This window comes from Anolis carolinensis, chromosome 6 (assembly GCF_035594765.1).
Source record: "Anolis carolinensis isolate JA03-04 chromosome 6, rAnoCar3.1.pri, whole genome shotgun sequence".
Taxonomy (NCBI): Eukaryota; Metazoa; Chordata; class Lepidosauria; order Squamata; family Dactyloidae; genus Anolis; species Anolis carolinensis.
Window position 1 is genome coordinate 64644114 of NC_085846.1, and position 24114 is coordinate 64668227.

Below are 24114 nucleotides of genomic sequence, written 5' to 3' on the forward strand. Positions count from 1 at the left end.
ACTACACTTTGATGTTGCTTGGCCACACATGTCCCAATTGTCACCTGTGAACTATTGAGAAGCATGCATTCCATGATTGGAGTGCTGTGAGTTTTCTGGGCTGTATGGCCATGTTCCAGAAGCATTCTCTGTCAGAGTAATTTGCAGCGCAGCAGTAGTTGGATGGAGTCAGTGGAACGCAGAACGAAGAGACATCAGAGACGATGGTAAAACTATATACAAATTTTACTGTAAGCAGTAATAATCAAGACAAACAGACTTGCAGACGAACACAGGACTCTCGCTCTAGGCAGACAGCACTCACCTCAACTCAGAACTGAACTGATGCAATCAGCAATGAATACACACTTGTGTCTGGACACTTCCCAGTTCCAGCCACACATCAAGGACATCACAGCTTCTCAGTAATTAACTCTTTCCAGACTATAGTACACTCTGGATGATGCAATCAGTATGCAATACAGGCAAGACACAAATTTCATTTAAACACTACCAATACACAAATCCCACATTAACAATCTCTTCTGGAACATGGACATATAGCCCAGAAAACTAACAACAACCCAGTGATTCTGGCCATGAAAGCCTTCGACAACATATTCTATGATTGTTTAGTATTAACACAGGAATAAACTGACATTCCACTTAACTTAGGACTGACATTGATTACATTTTTTAAAATATTGAGAAAAAGATGAGAAAAATGCACCTATTTTCTGTATCGCCTCCCTTGATTATTAATCTCCAGAGGGACTACATGGTTGAAATATTTATCCTTCCAAGGAAAACAACAAGCTAAATGAAGAGTATCATCATCACGGTCAAACAAGTTCCTCTGGTGAAAGGGGGAAAAAGACTTGTTTCTTGTTTCCCAGTTGTCGCCATACAACTCAGAATCAAAGTCTATATTTTGAAAAAAAAAATTGGACTCTAAAGTCTAAATCATACAAGAGAAAGCAGTGAACATAAGCAGCAGCCTCTTTTAAAATGAGGCATTAGGCCATTCAGAATTGACATTTTTCGACCAAAACCAGTGTAGCTTGCCATTACTCATTACTAATACTAATTATAAATACTAATTGTTTATAGTAACTACTAAGTATTACCAATTATTTTAAAAAGAATGCTGTAACTATTATAATTAAGATTTTTCTATAGTTGCAATTTTTTAAAAAAACCCCATTTATTTATTTATTTATTTATTTATTTATTTATTTATTTACAGTATTTATATTCCACCCTTCTCGCCCCGAAGGGGACTCAGGGCGGATCACATTATACACACATAGGGCAAACATTCAATGCCCATAAACACATCAAACAGAGACCGAGACAGACAGACACAGAGGCAATTTAACCTTCTCCTGAGGGGATGTTCAATTCTGGCCACAGGGAGGAGCAGCTGCTTCATCATCCACTCTGACGGCACTTCCTCATTCCAAGTCATAAATTAGTTAAACTTGCCTCCCCACTTTTATAAGTGGTACCTTATTTCCTACTTGATAGATGCAACTATCTTTCGGGTTGCTAGGTCAGCAACGATCAGGGGCTATATTTTATTTTTAATTGACGGGTGCTCACCCCGCCACGGGCTGGCCTCGAACTTATGACCTCATGGTCAGAGTGATTCATTGCAGCTGCTCAACAGCCTGCGCCACAGCCCGGCCCCCCTGCACCACAGCGGTAGCCAAAGACCATCAGAAAACACATGTTAATTCACAGTGCTTTCCGGAGGTAGGTGAGCTACATCTCCCCTAAATCACTGTCAGTTCCTCCCAAATCCCTCCAGTGTTTTCTGTTGGTAATGGGGGGGGTTTGTGTAGGAAGTCTGGCTCAATTCTATCGTTGGTGGGTTCAAGGGGCTCCTTGATTGTAGGTGAACTATATATCCCAGCAACTACAACTCCTAAATGTCAAGGTTTATTTTCCCCAAACTCCACCAGTGTTCACATTTGGACATATTGAGTATTTGTACCAAGTTGGGTCCAGATCCATCATTGTTTGAGGCCAGCGTGCTCTCTGGATGTAGGTGAGCTGCAACTCCCAAACTCAAGGTCAGTGCCCACCAAACCCTTCCTGTATTTTCTGTTGGTCACTGGAGTTCTGTGTGCCAAGTTTGGTTCAATTCCATCGTTGGTGATGCTCAAAAGGAACGACAATAGGTATTTTAAATTCTTTTTTTAAAAGCCACCTGAATGCTGCAATCCATAGTCCTGTGGTTCAAAGTAGACTGTCTTATGTCATATCCTCATTGTTTCCTCAAGGTTCACACTAGTGCTGAAGGCAGTAGCATGAAGTACCAAATTATTTTATTTATTTATCGTGTCTGAAGCGAACTGGGAATACGGCTAAAATGTATTAAAAACCACAACCAAAGTTAAAAACTTGGCATTATGTAAATCTCCTTTGACCAAAAGCTGGCCACTTGGAGTGCCTCTGGTGTTGCTATAAGAAGGTCCTCCATTGTGCATGTGGCAGGGCTCAGGCTGCATTGTAATAAGTGGTCTGTGGTTTGCTCTTCTCTGCACTCTACCAGATTTCTGGTAGAATTCCCACATATCTTCACCATTTCCTTCCCCTACTAGTGCAAATAATTGTAGACTGTCCCACTTTTACTCCTAATTTTAAATCTGACATGATACAACTTTGTGCTTAATGTCTCTTTCATATCCAAAGGATCCTTTGCCATGGGCAAATTGTCCATTGAACAGCAATCATACAGACTATGTAGAAGAGTGTGAGAAAGCTACACCAACTCAGTACTTCTGGTACAGGAAAACACTCAATATTTCTCCATCCATCGAAGAGAATGGAGGCTTACAATGGGAACAAGCAGCCTGCCTCATCCTGGCTTGGCTGGTGGTCTATCTCTGTATTCTAAGAGGAACAGAACATACGGGGAAGGTAAGACGCTTCTTGGAGTTTAATTTGGAGAAATCTCCTTTAATAAATATTTTAAAAGAGAGGGATTAAAACCTGAAAAAATCCACCCTTGTCTAGTTGCAGTCTTAGGGAAAACATAGAAACATTGCCCTAGTCTATGTCCATGCGGGTTTCTCTTTGGAGAGAGACTGGTGGTGCATAGCTTTTCTCAGTTATCTCAGTGGAGCACTCTGGTGGACATATGCAATGCAAAACCTGTGCTCAAGGAATCCCATCCCTTGAAATGAAAATGTCAGCTCACACATTTAACTGATCTGTTGGTATTTTTAGATGTTCGTGAGCAGAACTGATTGGAAACAGATCATGAGCTTCACATCTCATACACTTTCACCATCAAAGTGTAGCTTCTGAAGTAAGCACTCATACATGTTGGAAGTTCAATTTACCTTGTAAATTTGTGTATAAATCCAGAAGTTTTAGTCAAACAATTAACCTAAAACCTGAGTTGACTTATCCATGGATCAATGTAAGTTCTGAACTTTAACTCTTGTAAAAATAGGCATCACCCTTTTCTCTGAGTAGAGCGGAGAAAGGCAAGAGCTTAGTCCGTTCTGGGAGAATCTAAAAGGACCATTGATCCTATCCACGGTGGTGCTCGTTCTGTCCTGTTTGAATGCTGGCTGGGGACATGGTAATGGCCAAGGACAGCTGTCCCAATGAAATGGCATTGGTATTTACCCCTTTCTGTGCAATGACCATTGGTCATATTAGTATCCATGGATCTAATGAAAATCCATAATTTTGGTCACAAAACCTGCCCTCAACTTATACATGAGGTTGGCTTATATATATATATATATACATATATACAATAACTTTACTCCAAAATTGTATGGCCGCAACAACTGGAATATTAGAGAAGCTCACAAATCAATAATATATGAGTTTTTCCAATGAGGAGATATAGCTTAAAAAGTGGCATAGCAATAGTTCTGAGCAAAGTTTAGCATTCAATAATAGAGAAGTTTAAGGACTACTCTTTTGATATCTTAAAATTGTTTTATGGTTGATGTGGATCAATACTATTGCTGCCTGAAGCTAGTGCTCTGTTCTTTTCCACATACAGAAATTGACTGGGTTGGACTGCCAGTTGACATTTCAGTCCACACTGTTGATGGGAGAGTATTCTCTCCCATATCTGAAGGCAGATTAAGGGATGAGGAAAGCATGTGTAGCAAACACACCTCTGGACTCTAAGAGCAAGGAATGGCAAGTGAATTTGGGAAGAACAAATCTGGGTTGCTGCTCCCTCCCATATGTGCTTCCTGAGGCAGCTGCCTCACTATGCCGAATTCTACGTAATGGCACATGTAGATTCGTCCAAAACTGAAAACCACCTCAACATTTGAAAATGTTTTTGGAATATAACATACGTATAAGGACTAAAATTCAGATTTAAATTTGTTTCTCCATTAATAAATGTGTGTGTTCTTTGCAGGTTGTTTATGTAACAGCTACAATGCCATATGTGGTCCTCACAATATATTTAATCAGAGGCCTAACACTCCATGGGGCTGCAAATGGTCTGACGTACATGTTTACACCAAAGGTACTAGCACGCTAGAATCCTATATAATTGCTATTAGACATAGAAAATATATTTACCATTCTTTGTTCCAAATGCATGCATGCCACAGAAATTTGTAATAAACCATGTTATCGGCAAATTAAAAAGATGAACACATGTTCTAAGCTTCTATTCAGTCAATTCATTCTCGTGATTTATATCTTGCAGCTAGAAGAATTAGCAAATCCCAAGACTTGGATTAATGCAGCCACTCAGATCTTCTTCTCTCTTGGGCTTGGTTTTGGCAGCTTGATAGCTTTTGCCAGCTACAATGAACCAAGCAACAACTGCGAACGACATGCCATCATTGTTTCGTTAATAAACAGCTCTACTTCAGTATTTGCCAGCATTGTCACTTTCTCCATTTATGGCTTTAAAGCAACATTCAACTATGAAAATTGCATAAAGAAGTAAGCTTGACTTTTAATCCTGTTCCCTTCTTTTCTTCTGCATCTGAAAATATGTAATAGGCAAGTCTCAGTTTACATTGCCTCAATTGACACTTCAAATGTGCACTGTTTCTTCAGAAATAAATCACCACCTACATTCCAAAGAGGGAGAGAGTAACTGTAGTCTCCAATACCACCAACATGGTAACTGTAGAATTGGCACTGGTGGAAGGAAGGGATTCCTTCCGAAAGAGAAACTGTAATCTTACAGTCTTGGAGGGATAGGTTTCTTTTGCCTGCCTAGAAGGTAGTGGTAGGGATGACGAAACTGGAACCGTAAGTTTTGATGTTCCTGGAAGAGTTTCCTCTGTTTGGTGGTATTGGAGACTTAATTGTGTAGAAGGGAAGTGTTTCTCTAATCCAATAAATAGACGTTCTGATATTTTATGCTTATAATTGGTGATAGGTTGAATAAAATTGCTTTGTGACCACCTCAGTTCCATCACAAAACATTCCCCAATCTCCCATGATTTGCAGTTGACCCTCCACGTTTGCAGATTTCACTATTCATGCAGTTAATACCTTCTTCTTAGTCACACATCAACATAGGACTTCATCTCATGGATTTAGGACTCCATTTTCGTACGTTTCTGAAATGGAACCCTATGGGAGTCCCTCGGAGGCTATCACATGATGTAAGGGCACTTCCAGTGCGACAATGTGGAGCTCAGATGCCAAAGCACATGGAGATGGAGCCCTAAACAGGAAAAAGTGGGGGAAAGATGGGCATCAACACAATAAGGATGTGAGATGGCCAGTCATCTTAGAAGACTGGGAAAGATGGGAGGGAAAGGGGTATGATAGTTTCCTCCGCTTTCCCCCTGCTTGTGGAATGAAGTAAATAATGTAGTCACATTGTGACCACATGTTTGCCATATGCCGTACCCTCTTCCTAGGTCTGTGTCACTGAGGATGTGACAGAGCTTTGGAGCAGAAAACCCCTCTTCCTTTCTGCAAAGCTCCATCACATCATGAATGATATGATCCAGGAAAAGGGCAGCCTCCTGTGATGATAAGGAGGCTTTTCCTTCATTGGAAGAGAGGGGGGGGGGGGGGAAGGACAGGATGCAAGGAGGGTATGGAGGCACTGTCATACCACCTTCTCAGGTTGCCTGAGCCCAGGGAGTGCAGGATGACTGTAGGGGTACGATTTCAGATCCCACATGTGGATCCGAAATGGCAGTACCCACAGCCCTCAAACAGGGAAAGATGTGAATCTTCCTGAAACTTTCCCAATATTTTTTAAAAAATTGGGGCCAAGATGGATTAAACAACTTTGCCCAGTATGCATTTTCTATGTTGCTGTTTCCTTCCTGTTTCCCTCATACACCTTCTCCCTTTATTTCATTCTTCTCATGCTTTCCCTCATACACCTTCCCACCTCTTTTTTCTTTCCTTTCTCACTCTGGACCTGAAAGAGGTAGATTTTTTTTTTAGTTCAAACCTCTAAATTATTTTAAGTTGGATAATGTACGTGTGTCAAATTTGTGTCCAGATCCATCAAGCCATGTAGGTGCCTTTGTGGTACAAATCAATAAATCAATTGACTTACATAACTTCTGTACAGTATATATACTCGTATAAAAAGGTAAAGGTTTCCCCTGATGTTACGTCCAGTCATGTCTGACTCTGGGGGTTGGTGCTCATCTCCATTTCTAAGCCGAAGAGCCGGCGTTGTCCATAGACACCTCCAAGGTCATGTGGCCGGCATGACTGCATGGAGCACCGTTACCTTCCCGCCGGAACGGTACCTATTGATCTACTCACATTGGCATGTTTTCGAACTGCTAGGTTGGCAGAAGCTAGAGCTAATAGCAAGCGCTCACTCTGCTCCCGGGATTTGAAGATGCGACCTTTCGGTCTGCAAGTTCAGCTGCTCAGTGCTTTAACACACTTTGCCATTAGGGCTCCTATATACAAATACTTTGATTTTTTTACCAGATTGTTTAATTTATCATGCAGGGTGATCTTGCTAATGACCAATTTCTTTGACTTGGAAGAAGGATTGATAACAATGGAAAACCTGGACGATATGAAACATTTCTTAGCATCTGCTCATCCCCGTGAATATGCAGATTTATTGCCACAGATTAAGAACTGCAGCCTGGAAGCTGAACTAGACACGGTGAGCTGCTACTTTTCTCACTTCTCTTGAACATACCTTGGGGTTCAACTACTATATTCAAGTGTTGGCTAAACTGCCGTATTGATTCCCCTTCTAACAAACACTTTGCACTTGCCAATGCGGTCTCCATAATGCTGATTTTTCCCATGGATAGGCTGTCCAAGGGACTGGATTGGCCTTCATAGTGTATTCGGAAGCCATCAAGAACATGGAGGTGTCGCAACTGTATTCAGTGTTGTATTTCATTATGCTGCTGATGTTGGGAATAGGCAGCATGCTGGGAAATACTGCAGCCATCCTCACTCCTTTGACTGACAGCAAGTTCATTTCCTCCCATGTGCCCAGAGAGATGATTTCAGGTAAATCTGATTCTTTCCTAACAGATCTAATGCATCCAAGAACAACCAGATACCCATTAGCCTCATCGACAGGGCATTATCTGATATAGCCATTCCAGTTGCATGTGTTGTTTTGGACATAAATTAGAGATGCCAGAACCAACCACATGTCCACTATGATACATTACTTCCATTTACGTATCTGGAGTGGGAGACACAAACATACCAGCTCTTTCCACCAACTGGGATAATCTGAATGCTGTGGCCTGTTAACAATAGTAAATAGGACTTGATCTTGTTCCTTGATATTGCTGTATGGTATTGGCAAATGTTCAGTGACACTTGCTTTTTTGCAAGATACAAGTGTGAGAACAGAACTGATTGCTTTAGCTGTATAGTTAGTATTTCACAAGGGAGCATTTTGCACATTGTGCTACAGAACATAAAAAATCTGTTGCATTACAAAATATTTTGGTGCCTGCTTCTCCTTTCAGATGCAACTAAAATTACTTCCTCTACTCTTATAGGTGGAATTTGTATTATCAACTGTTTCGTTGGCCTATTATTTACCATGCAAGCTGGCAACTACTGGTTTGATATCTTCAATGACTATGCAGCTACCTTATCCCTACTGCTTATTGTATTGGTGGAAACTATTGCTGTCTGTTACGTATATGGGCTAAGGAGGTAATGACATAATATCCTTCCCCCCTTATCTAATTGCTGTTCTGATCCATTAGCTGAACGAACCAATGGAAAGGGACTCCTTTGTGTTAGTCCTTTATCAGTATCTCTGCATCTTTTCACAGCGCAGCTATTCCTTGTTTCATGTAAAAATTGTTTCTTTCCCCAATAGATTTCAGAAAGCTCTTGGTGCGATGATTGGGCATGAACCAAGCTGGTACTGGAAAATTATGTGGGCTTTTGTCAGTCCTGTGCTAATTGTAAGCCTATTTATATTTTACCTCACTGACTACATCAGGACAGGGACGCTGCGATACCAAGCCTGGGATGCAACTGAGGTATTTTGTCCACTGCTATGATCATAACTATATGAAAGTAATACTGTGAAGAAGTTAAAACACTTAATTTTACAAAATCTAACTATTCCAGTTAGTTCCATTAGGTTAGAGCAGGGGTCCCCAAACTAAGGCCCGGGGGCGGGATGCGGCCCTCTGAGATCATTTACTTGGCCCCCGCCCTCAGTTTTATAATATAATACTAACAATAATGTCATATAATAATATTAATTATATGTTATATATTACATATAATATTACAGTATAGTGGTATAGTTCAATATAGTATAATGCTAATATTGTGCTATGCTAATAATATAATATATTGTATGTACATGCACTAATAATAATACCATATAATAATATTAATTATATATACTATATTACATATAATATTACTAATAATATTACAATATAGTGGTATAGTTCAATATCTATATATATAAAAGAGTGATGGCATCAGGGCAGCGGACAAAACAACAAAACTACAAGCCCCCCAACCTCGAAAACTGACAGCACAACCCCTCATCCATTCCTCTAGGTTGATACAACAAAAAGAAAAGAAAAAGTCCTAATTAGAGGGAGAGGAATAATTGTTTTTATCCAATTGCTGACAGTTAGAAGGCTAAGCTCCGCTCACTTGGTCTCCTAGCAACCTACTCAGCCCAGGGGACAGGCACAGTTAGGCCTCTTCCACAGATTATCAGATTTTAACTAGATTATATTGCAGTGTAGACTCAAGGCCCTTCCACACAGCTATATAACCCATTTAGAATCTTATATTATCTGCTTTGAACTGGATTATCTTGACTCCACACTGCCATATAATCCACTTCAGTGTGCATACTAAACATAAAGACAACCATACAACAGACATTCAATACCACCACTACCTCAACAATTTCTCACCAACATCACCAGACAACGCCACAGCAACACGTGGCCGGGCACAGCTAGTAATAAATAAATTTTAGACTTAGGCTCACCCAAAGTCTGAAATGACTTGAAGGCACACAACAATCTTAATTAACTTGACTATCTCATTGGCCAGAAGCAGGACCACACTTCCCATTGAAATCCTGATAAATGTATGTTGGTTAAAATTGTTTTTATTTTTAAATATTGTATTGTTCTTTCGTTGTTGTTGCTGTTGTTTTTGCACTACAAATAAGACATGTGCAGTGTGCATCGGAATTTGTATTTTTTTTTCCAAATGATAATCCGGCCCCTCCAGTCTGAAGGATTGTAGACCGGCCCTCAGCTTAAAAAGTCTGAGGACCCCTGGGTTAGAGTGTACACTTCAAAAGTTAAGGGGCTTTTTTTAAAAAGCTCTTTAGAATTTTAGATTCAAAAGACCAAACAATGGGGGTTGTTGTATGTTTTCCGGGCTGTATGGCCATGTTCCAGAAGTATTCTCTCCTGACCAGGAAAGCACATCTGCTGTGCTCCCTGACCTTCCTCACACAACAACCCTGTGATCATGGCCATGAAAGCCTTCGACAACATATTGACCAGAAAATTGTTCCTTCATAACTTAATAGCCTAACTATTCTTCAGTCAAATTAAAAATGTAATAATTACTAAAATTTCTCAAAAAGTATGAGCCCTTAAGTGAAATTAAAAGTCTGTTTTCTTGAAGCTAGAATATGTGCCAGGTATGTATAAATAAAATTTATATAATGTTTCAAAGAAAGCATTCAGCTATATAGCTGTTTTCATGATCTGGCTACAAAACAGAAAGCCCTGTTACAGGTATATGGAATAGTTTGCACCATTGACATTGAGGTGAATAAGAAAATCTGGCCCAGTAAACGTCAAGCAGCAGTTTGAAAGAATTTTTTTTAATGGATTTTCTTTGAGAGCAATTATTGAAATACACCCTCAGTTTTTTCACTGGTTATAGCAGTTTCTCAAAGTGTGTTCCTCCAGGTGTTTTGGACTTCAGCTTCCAGAAATCCCGTTTCTACCAACTGTTAGGAATTGTGGGAGTCGAAGTCCAAAAGATCTGGAGGAGCAGTTTTAGAAATACAATTATATTGTATTATACAATATAATTATACAATTATATTGTATTATACAATATAATTATACAATTCACACCTCCATGTGAAGCCTGCCGTTCTTAACCCATGCCTCTTTCATTACAATGAACTCTCTAGAAAGGTGAAAGATGAAGTGTTTGAGGTGTTTGAGGTGGACTGTGCAATTCACTATAATTTTTACAAAGCTGCAGAGAAAAGCATCTGCACCACAAACCGTAACTGTCAGCATGTTGTATTATTGACAAGCAAACAGTGATGATTATCACAAAACTTTGCTTTAAATATAGTTACATATATAGCTACATATGTATGTAATTTAGTATATTCCCCAAACCTTGCTTGATTTTGGCTTAATAGGAAGTATAGAGGTAAACATCAATCAGCTGAATAATACTTACGAGAACAGCATTTTAGTTATATCTGAAAGGTAAGATCTTCACTATGAAAGTAAAGCATAAGGCTTTAAGGGGGATCTTTCATAGTATGGGAATTCAATTACCATGCCTAACCTTCCTACAAAAATAGCATACGTTATTTCTCAACATGAATACATTTCCTAGTTTAAAATTCTGATCTTTCTCTTCCAGGGGCAACTGGTTACAAAAGACTACCCAAGTGGTGCTCTGGCAGTTATCGGACTGCTTGTGGCAGCTTCTACTCTGTGTATACCACTTGGTGCAATAGTAATTTTTATTAAAAAGCGAGTGAGTAGTTAGTACTGGACTCTGAACTGCAACAGCTGCAACTTCACTGTGACACCTTGAAGACCATAGAAGCTATAATTTCCAACAATAAGCAAGACACACAGAACTTGGCTATCCTCATCCTAATATTCTCTTGGACATTCCTGTAGTCGAAGAAGCTGTTCTGTAGTAACTGAAGGTTTACAATTGCGTTTAAGAGACATAAAACATGGCAATTGAGGGGCTAGCAAAACCCTACCAAAGCTTTAACAATTAAGTATATTTTAGCCCTGTCCATCTGCTTCCTTAAAAGTCTTTTGAGTGGAAGAACGTTCTTTTAGTGTCTGAAGTGCAACACAGCAGTTTTGCATTGCTGGAAAGCTGCAGCATTGCAGATTTTTCCATGTATAATGCATAGATCTGACTATGCAAGTTATTTGCATGCTTCATGGAATGCATTTCTCAGTAGATACTAGCATTTCCTTTAGGAGCTATATTAGCTCATTTACCTGAGTTACCATGCAAAGCATTATCTATCATTGAGTTACTAATACTGGGAAACAGCAAGCTCAAACAACTAACAATCTACTATTTTTTTTTCTTTAGGTGTTTCACATACATTTAAATGGTTATAGGGCTGGGGAAATGTTAAGCACCAAGGGAAGAGTAACCCAGATGTTTTGAGTTAAAATTCCCAGCAACTCTGGCAAACACAGTCAATGGCCAGGAATGCTGGGAGTTGCAGTCCAAGAACATCCCGAAGGACACATTTCACATTCCTGTAGGAATTGTTGAGCTAAAAAAAAACTAAAGCAGGCAGATGGTTAGCTGTATTAAGATAATGTGCCTCAAAAGACACTGCACTTATTCAATGCTCTTAATATTTATTAAAGCAAAATCATTAATCAGAAAATATAATCTGTGATTAATGTGATGTATAAAGACTTATTCTTACTTGCCTTCCTTCTCTGGAGCTTAATAACCTGGTCCCAAACTTCCTGAAATAAAAAGCTATACAAATTTAAGAGAAGCAGACACTTACGTTCCCAATTATAGACTTCCCTAAAGATAAAGAGTGATACAATATTTATCCATACCCTATCTGCAATGCTGGAAAAATGTTGCAAATTCAAACATGTATTTGGACCAGGTTTTTAGCACTATAAGCATTTTTTCTGAGTCTGCCATACATTCCCTACCAAAATCTTTTCAACAGGAATTTATACTAAAGTGAATGCTAGCTTTAATTTTGGAATTCTTCCAGACAAATGCATCATCTGCATTCATTTTTCCCAAGTAAAACTTCTTAGGCAGTCAAAACACTATTGTAAAATACTCACAAGGCCTTCTATAGAAAGTCAAGATATTGGCTCAAACTTAATATGTATAATAATGTCAAGCAATACTGAACACAAAACAACCAACGCAAGGTGCTTTAAGTTACAGTAGAGTATGTGAAAAGAAGACAGATTATGCTAGAAGAAGCATGTTCCACACCTCTGGGAAATTTTGAAGAAATTTTGCTGTATTTCCATGTTTGGGCTGGACAGTACTAAAGGCAACAAAGACAGGCTTAATTAGAGTGTTTCCATGGGAGGCATATGCAACTGACAAGACATTTTCACACTGGTTTATTAAAAATTGACATTAAACAAAACCTGTACAAAAAATAGTCAAAGTTGCTTGGCATTTTTTTATTTCAGTTGCTATAAAGAAATTATCGTCTTGGACCTCCTCTTCCTCGACCACGTCCTCTGCCTCTCCCACGCCCTCTCCCACGCCCTCTTCCAGCAACTGAAGGAAAGGGGGAAAACAAATGCTTTTGAATAAACATGAAATATTAGCTTGTAAAGGTTCTACCTTTATTTTCAATTTTAAACTTCACTTAGTAAAAACAAAGTTACCGCTACATAGTCAGCAAAACAATAACAGAGGTTTTGTTCATTATGTTAGTTGCAAAATAGTATCTAATGTATTCTTTTTTAACATCAGAAAGAAATGCAATATATCAAGGAATAGGGTAAGGGATTGCTAGCATTCTGAGTCTGATCACAAGTAAACAGGTTACTGTTGCCACAGTCAGCCTCGTCGAAATTCAGAGAAATTTGCTAAGTAGGTATAAAACCTGTAAAGCCCACTAGGACAGATTCCACAACAGTTTAATTCCCAGCATGTCCCCAGTACAAGGGCTCCCTTCAAAAGCAAAAACAGGCATACTGATCTTTTAAGACTCTTTTCTACACATAAGGAATTACAGTGTTGTCTTAAACAGCTCGTGAAGAAAGTCAGAACAAATGTTCCAAACATTTAAAAAGCTGCCATGAAAAAAACAAACTAGATCTCTGTCTCTTTTGCAACACTGATTATTATTATATGTATGAGTGTTCTTTTGGAATTTGAACAAAATAAGATGGTTTGATATGATAAAGACATTAAGACACTAAGTTTTCAAGGAAGAAATTTGAGATGGCAATAGCAAGTGAACAGAAATGTGAAGCATAAGCATAAATGTAAAATCTCAAAAATAAAAAACACACCGCTATGTACATTATTAAAATGATCCAGGTATTAAAACACTTTTTCAAAATTTTAAGGAATAACATAATATTGCTGAGACATTAGTTTGGAACTGGAAGGATAGTCAGACTATGGCCACTGAATCCAGTACTACACTGCCTGGTAACTGACAGATCAAGAAACATTTCTAATAAATATGATAGTGCTGCAGCTTACAAGGAACAGATGAAGGAAATTATGTACAATAAATTTTACTCAAAATAAGTAAAGCAATGGCTTTGCAACCATTACTTCCAGTATGCATAAAAATCTACACAACTGGTTACCAGATTGTGTAAAAAGAATGAAAAAGGGTGCTACAATATGCCTAAGAATGAATGCAGTAAGCATATGTATGGAATACAAGTTCAAATAATCACACAACCATACACAACAAAAATATCTACCCATGGTAGACTAAGGCAAAGTCACTAACCTGCTTCCCTTTTCTTGGATTTGACTTTTGGTTCAACATCCACCAAGAGGGTGTCCAGTGGCAAGCTGTCTGGCAGAATGAAATATCTTATATTATTGCCTCTAATACTCAAAGTTTCCAACTGGACGGGTTCTCTGTTTTTCAGAGTCATTTTCACAGCTTTGAGATGCGTATTCATACTAACATCCACTCCTGAAAAACAAATGAGACAGCTTTTTATGCATACAGGTATCTTGTATTGTCATTTATTAACATTTTTAATGTGAGAGGCCAAACAGTGAATCGCACCATTATTTGCATGGAGAAATATGGAGTGAGCATCCAAAAATTGCTATCCAATACAGCTGCACACAGTATTGCCACTCAAAAGGAAGAATATACAAGATACACACTGAAAAGTTATTTTTATTTTTTATATTGCTTGAGCAATATTATTTAGGAGTTTTCTTTAATTATCTAAATTAGTGGTTCCAAATTTTTGGTCCTTCATGTGTTTTGAACTTCAATTCCCAGAAATTCCAGCCTAACATAAAATTAGTGTTTACAATACCAAGCAAATCAGGAGATATATATCTTCCAGATAAATTACATAAGGTTTTTGAGAGTGCTGTAAGCCATAATTAACCACCACCTCCTCTCTCCAATAGTGACAGACTTGGTAAAAGTGTAACCTGACACTTACGTCTATGATACATCTAATAGGCAAACAGTGACCCAGAGAAAGTGGATGCCCGGAAGGCTGGCAGAATATAGTGCATAACAGTATTTGTGTGCAAGAAGGGATAGTGAAGTTTAAATCCCAGTAAAATTCTGTAGGATGGCCTTTGTTATGATTGAGCCTCATGGCTCTGTTTCTGACAGACGTGGGCGTAAGACTCCTCGAGAGTCAGATACTCTCGAGGAGCGAGAGAGAAAAAGACTACGAGACATATTTGCAGCACCATCTGACGAAGAATCTTTCGAAGGGTTTACGGAAAGAATGGAGGAGGGGCTGGTTAGCTCAGAGGAGGATGAGATGGATTGGACTCGGGTAAGGGAGGAATTGGGTGCCACTGGCCATGATGGGACAGAAGATGAATGGGGACCTTCAGGATTAGACCCATGGCTTAGCTGGAGGGATGGGACGGGATCCACAGCTGGAGATGCTGTTGGGCGTAGTCAGAGGTGTTCCAGCTCTGACGAGGAAAGTGATGAGGAAACGCCCGGGTTAAGGAGGACAGCTGACAGTGATGAGGATTTGTAACTGGCATAAAATGGGGCTTGGGAGCAATTGCAAATTGCGTCGGGCAAGGTAATCTGGGCAAACGCTTGGGATTCGTGTGTGTGTGTGGGACGCTTCCCTGAAGACTTGTGTGCTTTCCTGTGCTGAGACGTAAGTTGATTGGAATCCAGGGTCAGACGGCGGGAGGGATTGTGTGGGCATTTGTTTGTGCAAACCTGTGCTTACTCTTATTAGCTTGACCTTCCGTCGTCTTCTTGACGGACGCCATCTCCTGCTTTGAGAACTCGGACTGAACTGACCACGGCTTGTCTTCCCCCCTTCTTGGACTTGGAAAAACTACAAACGTCTGCTTCTGGCTTTGATCTACGGAACGGAACTGGTCTACTCTACTGCTAAAATCCCTGGCTGATTTGTTCGTGTTGGAATCCTGTCTGCTGTGTGTGTGGGAGCGACGCAAGTTACTCTAAAAACAGTGTTGGCAGCAGAGAGGAATCTGCTGCCAATTAGTTGCATTCTTTGTATCTTTTGTTCCTTGGCTTTCGTTTTGTTTATACCCAGGCTGAAGAAAGCAGTTTGTTTTTACCCGGATTAAACTCCGGTTTAATCCGGTTTATCTTTTGAACATTTACTTTTGCCCCTTTTTGCTCCTAAAGGCAAAAATTGCCTGGCCCTTGTGTTTTACGGGCATTTTTGAGTTCTGTAATCTAATAAACTCTGTTACTTTGAATCTTGTGGCGTTCTGTCCTTGACAGATTGCCCGACGCCCATAAAAGGTTTATTGCAGCAATAAACCCGTCAGGAAGACGATGGATGAGTTAAGGGCCAAATTAGACCAATTGCAAACGGCTGTGACCGTTAGCCAAACAGCTCATGCCGTGAAAGGACATATTTTGACTCCTGAACGCTTTGACGGAACCAGGTGCAAGTTGCCAACCTTTTTGGCACAAGTGGAGCTTTATTTTTCTCAGCTCAGTGCTCATGCTTTTCCTACAGACACTAGCAAGGTGGCCTTTATTTTGAGTTTGTTGACCGGTCCCGCAGGACAATGGGCCACTAATTTAATTTTGGGAAATGACCCAGTCAAGGACAATTTGAATAATTTCAAAAAGTTGTTAACTGATACTTTTGGGGATCCTCTCCGCACGGAGAACGCTGGGTGGGCTCTGTATCGGTTGAAACAGGGAAAGGGGACTGTTTTGGATTACTTAAATAAGTTTAACCTGTATCGCCACCAGCTGGATTGGGGGGAAAATGCATTCATGCTTTTATTTACTGCCGGGTTAAGTGATATGCTCCAGGATGAATTAGCACGCTTGGAGCCGGCTGAAAGCTGGGACGCCTTAGTAGCTAAGGTGCTGCGTTTAGACGCAAGGTTCGAGGCTCGTAAACATTCAAAAGCAATGTGTGCGCCACCCATGCATGTAACCAGGGCACCTGTGGTGATGGGGGAAGAGCCCATGGAGCTTGGGGTCTTTAAAAAGCTGTCTACAGAGGAAAAGAGCCGTAGGAGGCAGCTGGGCTTGTGTTTGTACTGTGGGAATGCTGGGCATTTTGCCAATAATTGTAATGTGAAACCTTCCCAGCTTTCGGGAAAAGGCCAGCCCTAGTGCGACGTGAGTCCAACGCACTAGGGCTCCTCAAGCAGTCAACTGAGGGGAGGAAGCATGTTTTCGTACCCATTACATTATCTGTTGGGGGAAAGGAACTTGTTTCTACTTTGGCACTGCTGGACTCAGGAGCCACGGTCTCCTATATAGATATTGAGTTTGCTAAGAAGCATGGCATTCCTAGAGTGCGCAAGGCATGCGACGTGTGGGTGGAAGGAGCAGATGGGAGACTGCTGGAGACTGGGGTGGTTAACCAGGAAACCTCAGCAGTAACGTGGGAGGTGCAGGGAGTAACGGGAACGTTTGTGTGGGATATTACGAGCTTGCCTAGATATGATGTGATCCTGGGGATGGATTGGCTAGCTGTAGTAAACCCACAAGTAGATTGGGCAACACGTAAAGTGATCTTAAAGAGGCAGGATTGTTGCACTTTAAATGTTACTCATTCTGATATGGAGGGAGTGCCTGCTGAGTATGGGGAGTTCTCTGATGTATTTTGTAAAAGAGAAGCGGACAAATTACCACCGCACAGGCCATATGATTGCGCCATCAAGTTGGCAGAAGGTGCGAAACTGCCAGCAGGGAGGCTGTATGCCTTGACTGTACCGGAAAGGCAAGCTTTGCGGGAGTTTCTAGATGAAAATTTAGCCAAGGGGTTTATTCGCCCCTCTAGTTCTCCAACTGCGGCACCAGTATTCTTTGTAGCCAAAAAGACTGGGGAACTTAGGCTGGTCTGCGACTATCGGATCCTAAACAAATACACCATTCGGGATAGGTACCCGCTCCCTTTAATCTCGGAACTGTTATCAAGGGTGCAAGGGGCTAAGGTCTTTACCAAGCTTGACCTGCGGGGGGCCTATAACTTAATCCGTATACGGGAAGGGGATGAATGGAAGACGGCATTTAACACGTGTTTCGGATGCCACGAGTTCCGAGTCATGCCTTTTGGGCTTTGTAATGCTCCTGCGGTCTTCCAGAGGTTCATGAACGATGTGTTCAGGGACCTAATTGACCAATTTTTAGTGATTTATTTGGATGATATCTTGATTTTTTCTAAGGACGAGAAAGAACATCGTCAACATGTCAAGCAGGTTCTGCACCGACTGCGGGCTAATGGGCTTTTCGCCAAGGCTTCCAAGTGCGTCTTTCATGTGCCTGAAGTGGAGTTCCTAGGTCATGTAGTGTCAGGTAGGGAACTTAAAATGGACCCACATAAGGTTGACGCCGTCAACTCATGGCAGGAGCTGAGGACTAAGAAGGATGTACAAAGGTTCTTAGGTTTCGCTAATTATTACCGGGAGTTTATTCCGAATTTTGCAAAGCTCACGGTACCTTTGACGCAGCTTCTGCGCAAGAAACAGCCATTTGTGTGGGGGCGGGAAGCTCACGAGGCGTTTCTACAACTTAAGTCTAGTTTTCAATCGGACAACATACTAACCCATCCTGATGTTGACAAACCGTTCGTGGTAGAAGCGGACGCTTCTAGCTACGCGTTGGGGGCTGTATTGTCTCAGAAGGATTCCTCAGGGACCTTGCGTCCCTGTGGATTTTACTCGCGGCAACTAACACCCTTCGAGCAGAACTATACCATATGGGAGAAGGAGTTGTTGGCGATTAAGGTGGCGTTTGAGGTGTGGCGGCACTGGCTTGAAGGGGCACGGCACCAGATCGTGGTCAGGTCTGATCATAAGAACTTAGAGCACTTGCAAACAGCAAAGAAGTTAAACCAGCGTCAAATCCGCTGGGCTTTGTTTTTCTCCAGGTTTAATTTCAAGGTGCAGTTCGTGGAGGGGAAGGCAAACTTGCGGGCCGATGCTTTATCCCGCAAGCCAGAATTTAAGACCAATGAGCAGGTAGTATGTCAGACCATCTTGCCTACTGCCTCGCTGTGTGTTGTAGATAATGAGCTCGGGTTACATGACCAGATCCTTGAGGCTCAGAAAGATGATGTGTGGACACAGGAGCAACTGATGCTGCTCTCAGCAGGTAACCGTACCATACTGCCGCATCTCCAAGATCAAGACGGGGTATTGGTGCGTAGGGGGCAGGTTTACGTACCAGTGGGGGCCCTCAGGTTGGAGGTGATTAGAGCCCACCATGACGAACCCATGGCTGGGCACTTTGGCAGGTTCAAGACCGTACAGCTTATCACCAGGAGCTACTGGTGGCCAAAGATGCGGCAAGACATTCTGCGCTTTTGTGACAGCTGCGCCGTTTGCCAGCAGAGTAAGACGCCTGTTGGGCGCCCTAGAGGGTTGTTGTCGTCTCTACCTGTTCCGGAGAGGCCATGGCAAATCATTTCCATGGATTTTATTTCAGATTTGCCTAAGTCTGGGGGTTATACTTGTATTTGGGTGGTGGTGGATTTATTTAGTAAACTGGCTCATTTTATTCCTTGTTCAACCATTCCGGCGGCCCCTACGTTGGCCTTACTATTTACTAAGCACATCTATCGTTTGCACGGAGCACCCGAGGTGATTATTTCAGATAGGGCTCCGCAATTTGTGTCACGCTTTTGGAAACATTTCCATGAGTGCTTGGGGACTAAGTTAAACGTTTCTTCAGCCTTTCATCCGCAAACGGATGGACAGTCGGAACGGGTTAATGGGCTCTTAGAGCAGTATCTGCGTTGTTTTTGTTTAGATCAACCCACGGCTTGGGTGAAGTGGCTACCGGTGGCGGAGTTTGCTTACAACAATGCGGTGCACACGTCTAGTCAGCATACGCCGTTTGAGCTAACTTATGGCTTTCACCCACGGGGAGGTGTGGCGCCGTCAACCAATGTGGTCTCTTCGGACCCTGTGTATCGCTCTACGGAAATGGCTGCATTGCATGATGTTGCCCGTCGCTTACTGTTGGAAGCTAAGGCAACGCAGAAGACTCAGGCTGACCGCCACAGGCAGGCAGGGGAGGAGTTGGAAGAAGGGGATTTGGTGTGGTTATCTTCCAAACATATTAAACAGGCTGGGGGAAAGTTTGCGCCTCGGTATTTGGGTCCCTTTCCTATCGTTAAAAAGATTTCTTCTGTTGCGTTTCGTTTGCGTTTACCGTCTAGTTTAAAGGTCCATCCAGTCTTTCATCGTTCACTGTTGAAACTTGATACCTCTAGTCGTCGTGGTGCTATAGCGGAGGGTATCACTGCCACTTCTCCGCCATCGGGGGAGGAGGCCTTTGTGAGAGGGGATAGTGTTATGATTGAGCCTCATGGCTCTGTTTCTGACAGACGTGGGCGTAAGACTCCTCGAGAGTCAGATACTCTCGAGGAGCGAGAGAGAAAAAGACTACGAGACATATTTGCAGCACCATCTGACGAAGAATCTTTCGAAGGGTTTACGGAAAGAATGGAGGAGGGGCTGGTTAGCTCAGAGGAGGATGAGATGGATTGGACTCGGGTAAGGGAGGAATTGGGTGCCACTGGCCATGATGGGACAGAAGATGAATGGGGACCTTCAGGATTAGACCCATGGCTTAGCTGGAGGGATGGGACGGGATCCACAGCTGGAGATGCTGTTGGGCGTAGTCAGAGGTGTTCCAGCTCTGACGAGGAAAGTGATGAGGAAACGCCCGGGTTAAGGAGGACAGCTGACAGTGATGAGGATTTGTAACTGGCATAAAATGGGGCTTGGGAGCAATTGCAAATTGCGTCGGGCAAGGTAATCTGGGCAAACGCTTGGGATTCGTGTGTGTGTGTGGGACGCTTCCCTGAAGACTTGTGTGCTTTCCTGTGCTGAGACGTAAGTTGATTGGAATCCAGGGTCAGACGGCGGGAGGGATTGTGTGGGCATTTGTTTGTGCAAACCTGTGCTTACTCTTATTAGCTTGACCTTCCGTCGTCTTCTTGACGGACGCCATCTCCTGCTTTGAGAACTCGGACTGAACTGACCACGGCTTGTCTTCCCCCCTTCTTGGACTTGGAAAAACTACAAACGTCTGCTTCTGGCTTTGATCTACGGAACGGAACTGGTCTACTCTACTGCTAAAATCCCTGGCTGATTTGTTCGTGTTGGAATCCTGTCTGCTGTGTGTGTGGGAGCGACGCAAGTTACTCTAAAAACAGTGTTGGCAGCAGAGAGGAATCTGCTGCCAATTAGTTGCATTCTTTGTATCTTTTGTTCCTTGGCTTTCGTTTTGTTTATACCCAGGCTGAAGAAAGCAGTTTGTTTTTACCCGGATTAAACTCCGGTTTAATCCGGTTTATCTTTTGAACATTTACTTTTGCCCCTTTTTGCTCCTAAAGGCAAAAATTGCCTGGCCCTTGTGTTTTACGGGCATTTTTGAGTTCTGTAATCTAATAAACTCTGTTACTTTGAATCTTGTGGCGTTCTGTCCTTGACAGCCTTGGGTAAACTGCTATCTAAGACCAATAGAATTCACAAAGTTGTTGTCCAATAAAAATGGGTCACTCAGGTGTATACAGCGCTTGTTTGCTTGAGCAAAAGTTGGGAAAAATATGTCACTTACAATATTCTTATCTCTTTATTTAGCTATTCTGAAACAGGTTACTCCAAGCTTTATCCAGGTACAAGTATTACATTCTGAGAAAATGGAACTCCAACTAAAAAAAATAATGTAACTGTATTTTAGGAATCTCGAATCCCATACCTGTGATGGTTCCATGAACCTGGGTCCCATTCTTCAGTTCAATAGTTACAGTTTCATGACTTAGTTTCATAAGAAATCTGCAATTTAGGATTAAAAGAGGTAGTTAAATTTTTCATCTTGAATATAATCCTTGACTGAAAATAAAGAAGTGAGCTTTTTCTGCAACTGAAAAAGCATCTCCAGGATTAATAACATTTTATAGCACTTCTAAACTATCTTATTGCCCAAAGGCTAATGTAACAACTAGAAGCAGAAATCTTTTCTCATTGTCAGTGAATCTTCACTGGCAATTAGTGATTCTTCAGTCTGACAAGTGTGATTAATCCTATATGGAAATATTGTGTTATCCCGTGAGACAATTGTTTGTGAAAGTCCACGAGATATGTTTGTGAAAGTCCACAAGAATATCAACTGTGTATTTACTCTTGAAGACAAACATTGTCATGATAAGGACATATAGACATGACCGTAGAGAAAATTTCAGACTCTGCTGCAAAATTTACATTCAAGTAAGAGTCATGCCATAATTTAATTTCTATGTTACAAATCACTGGATTCTTTCAGAATGTGTTCTGTCAATTTCATGGACTTGCTGCTTGTATGTAAAAGACATAAATGAATGTGTGAAAGCTTTCATTTCAGGTTATATTCAGGCTGAGAAAACCTTTATATTTTTTGCAACTCTCATTTCCCCCTCACCAAAATGTTATGTGTGGGCAGCAAGAGAGGACATAAAACTTTCACCATTTTTAAAAAATAAAGAAATAGCTTACTTGAAATTAGAATGCAAAACAGTAACATTCAGTATCACATTACAAATATAATCAGTCTAACCACACATTACAGTACAAAAAGAGTACTGGAATCAGTATAAACACTGTATCTGAAATTTACGCTTTATGGGGTTCACTGCTCCATTTAGTAGAATAATTATAAAATGATCTTCAGAGGCTCTGCATTAACATTGACATATAAGACAGTATTAAGATGCACACAAATCAGTGCCAGTAAATATGGGTGATGATTCACACCAAGGCTTCTAACCAGCTGGCTTTAATTATTAAAACAAGGCACAGTATATACTTTCTAAGGCAGTTAAAAAGAAGTGACAATACTATACTGCAATAATTTTAGTAATATTACATGTAATATATAATATAGAATTATTAAATTGTTATATAGTATTATTTTGTACTATATTACTATACCACAATATATATATTACACTACCAGTATATTATATTATTAGTATTACATAATATATTGTACTACATAGGTTGTAGTATATATATTGTATTACAACATTATTAATATTATTAATATTCTATATAATATATGAAAGTTCGGGATACGACTCTGAGCAACGAAAAGTGACACAATTTTGGAAGTACAGTAACAAGCAATATAAGCAGGTGGGAAATCCTTTTATTATCATCCATGGTCCCCTCCTCAGCGAGGCTAAATGCAGGGGAAATAACTCAGTGGGGAGCCACCAGGAAAGGCCTGCAGGCCAAGAGCAAGGAACCCAGGCCTGGCCCGCGTGGCTTCTGACAAAAAGCCCGCCTCCCACTTCCTTACCTCACAAGCTTCATGGCGGCAAAACTGTAGGCCGAAAAAGCTTAAGCGAGCGAGGAATAAACCACCAAAAATTGAGCACGGAGACTAGGCCGCGCCCGTTAGTCGCTGAGAAGAAAGCCCACTTCCAACACACAGGGCGCGCGCGATGAATGAGCGGAAGACCCGCCTCCTCTTTTCTCTTTCCGGCCGATGAAGGATAACGACAAAAAGGCGGAGAGGGCTGAGAATGAACACCTCCTGTCGGACGGGGAGGCTTAGTACAGTGGGAAGAAAGCTAGAGCGCCTGCGCAGAAAAGGAAACGCGCGCCCTGAGAGTATATCTCAGGCTCATCTCTACGCTGCCATATAACGCACTTTTAACTATAGGGCGTGAGCATCTGTGGATTTAACTACAGTAGAGTCTCACTTATCCAAGCTAAACGGGCCGGTAGAAGCTTAGACAAGCGAATATCTTGGATAATAAAGAGGGATTAAGGAAAAGCCTATTAAACATCAAATTAGGTTATGATTTTACAAATTAAGCACCAAAACATCATGTTACACAACAAATTTGACAGAAAAAGTAGTTTAATACGCAGTAATGTTATGTTGTAATTACTGTATTTACAAATTTAGCATCAAAATATCACTGAAATATCATTGAAAACATTGACTAAAAAAATGGCTTGGATAATCCAGAAACTTGGATACGCGAGGCTTGGATAAGTGAGACTCTACTGTATTTATTCTGATAGTCCTATGATTAATTCTGAGGGTGGATATGTTTTAGGTTTTCAATTGTGTATTGTTTTTTGTATTGTTAGCAGCTTCGGGTCTCTTTTAAAAAACAACAAAAACAGGATGATGATCGATTGCTGTGTTTTCCAGGCTGTATGGCCATGTTCCAGAAGCATTCTCTCCTGAAGTTTCGCCCACAACTATGGCAGGCATCCTTAAAGGTTGTTGGG

General features: G+C 41.1%; 2 protein-coding genes across 2 annotated transcripts in view; one reads left to right on the forward strand and one right to left on the reverse strand.

Moving 5' to 3' along the window:
• Positions 1-12838, forward strand: part of slc6a20 (solute carrier family 6 member 20) — a 27186-nt gene extending 14348 nt beyond the window's left edge. The window contains exons 4-11 of the mRNA XM_003225755.4: positions 2677-2904; positions 4382-4492; positions 4679-4920; positions 6922-7084; positions 7239-7443; positions 7950-8109; positions 8279-8444; positions 11071-12838. Of these exons, the coding sequence (XP_003225803.1) occupies positions 2677-2904; positions 4382-4492; positions 4679-4920; positions 6922-7084; positions 7239-7443; positions 7950-8109; positions 8279-8444; positions 11071-11199 (1404 nt within the window). The 3' untranslated portion in view covers positions 11200-12838. The remainder of the gene's footprint in view (positions 1-2676; positions 2905-4381; positions 4493-4678; positions 4921-6921; positions 7085-7238; positions 7444-7949; positions 8110-8278; positions 8445-11070) is intronic.
• Positions 12782-23399, reverse strand: snrpd1 (small nuclear ribonucleoprotein D1 polypeptide). Its single transcript, XM_003225754.4, has 4 exons — positions 23168-23399; positions 21590-21666; positions 14159-14350; positions 12782-12960 (listed from the first exon to the last, which is right to left on the reverse strand). The coding sequence occupies exons 1-4, from the start codon at positions 23179-23181 to the stop codon at positions 12884-12886; spliced, it is 360 nt and encodes a 119-aa protein (XP_003225802.1). The 5' UTR covers positions 23182-23399; the 3' UTR covers positions 12782-12883.
• Positions 23400-24114: the final 715 nt, after the last annotated feature.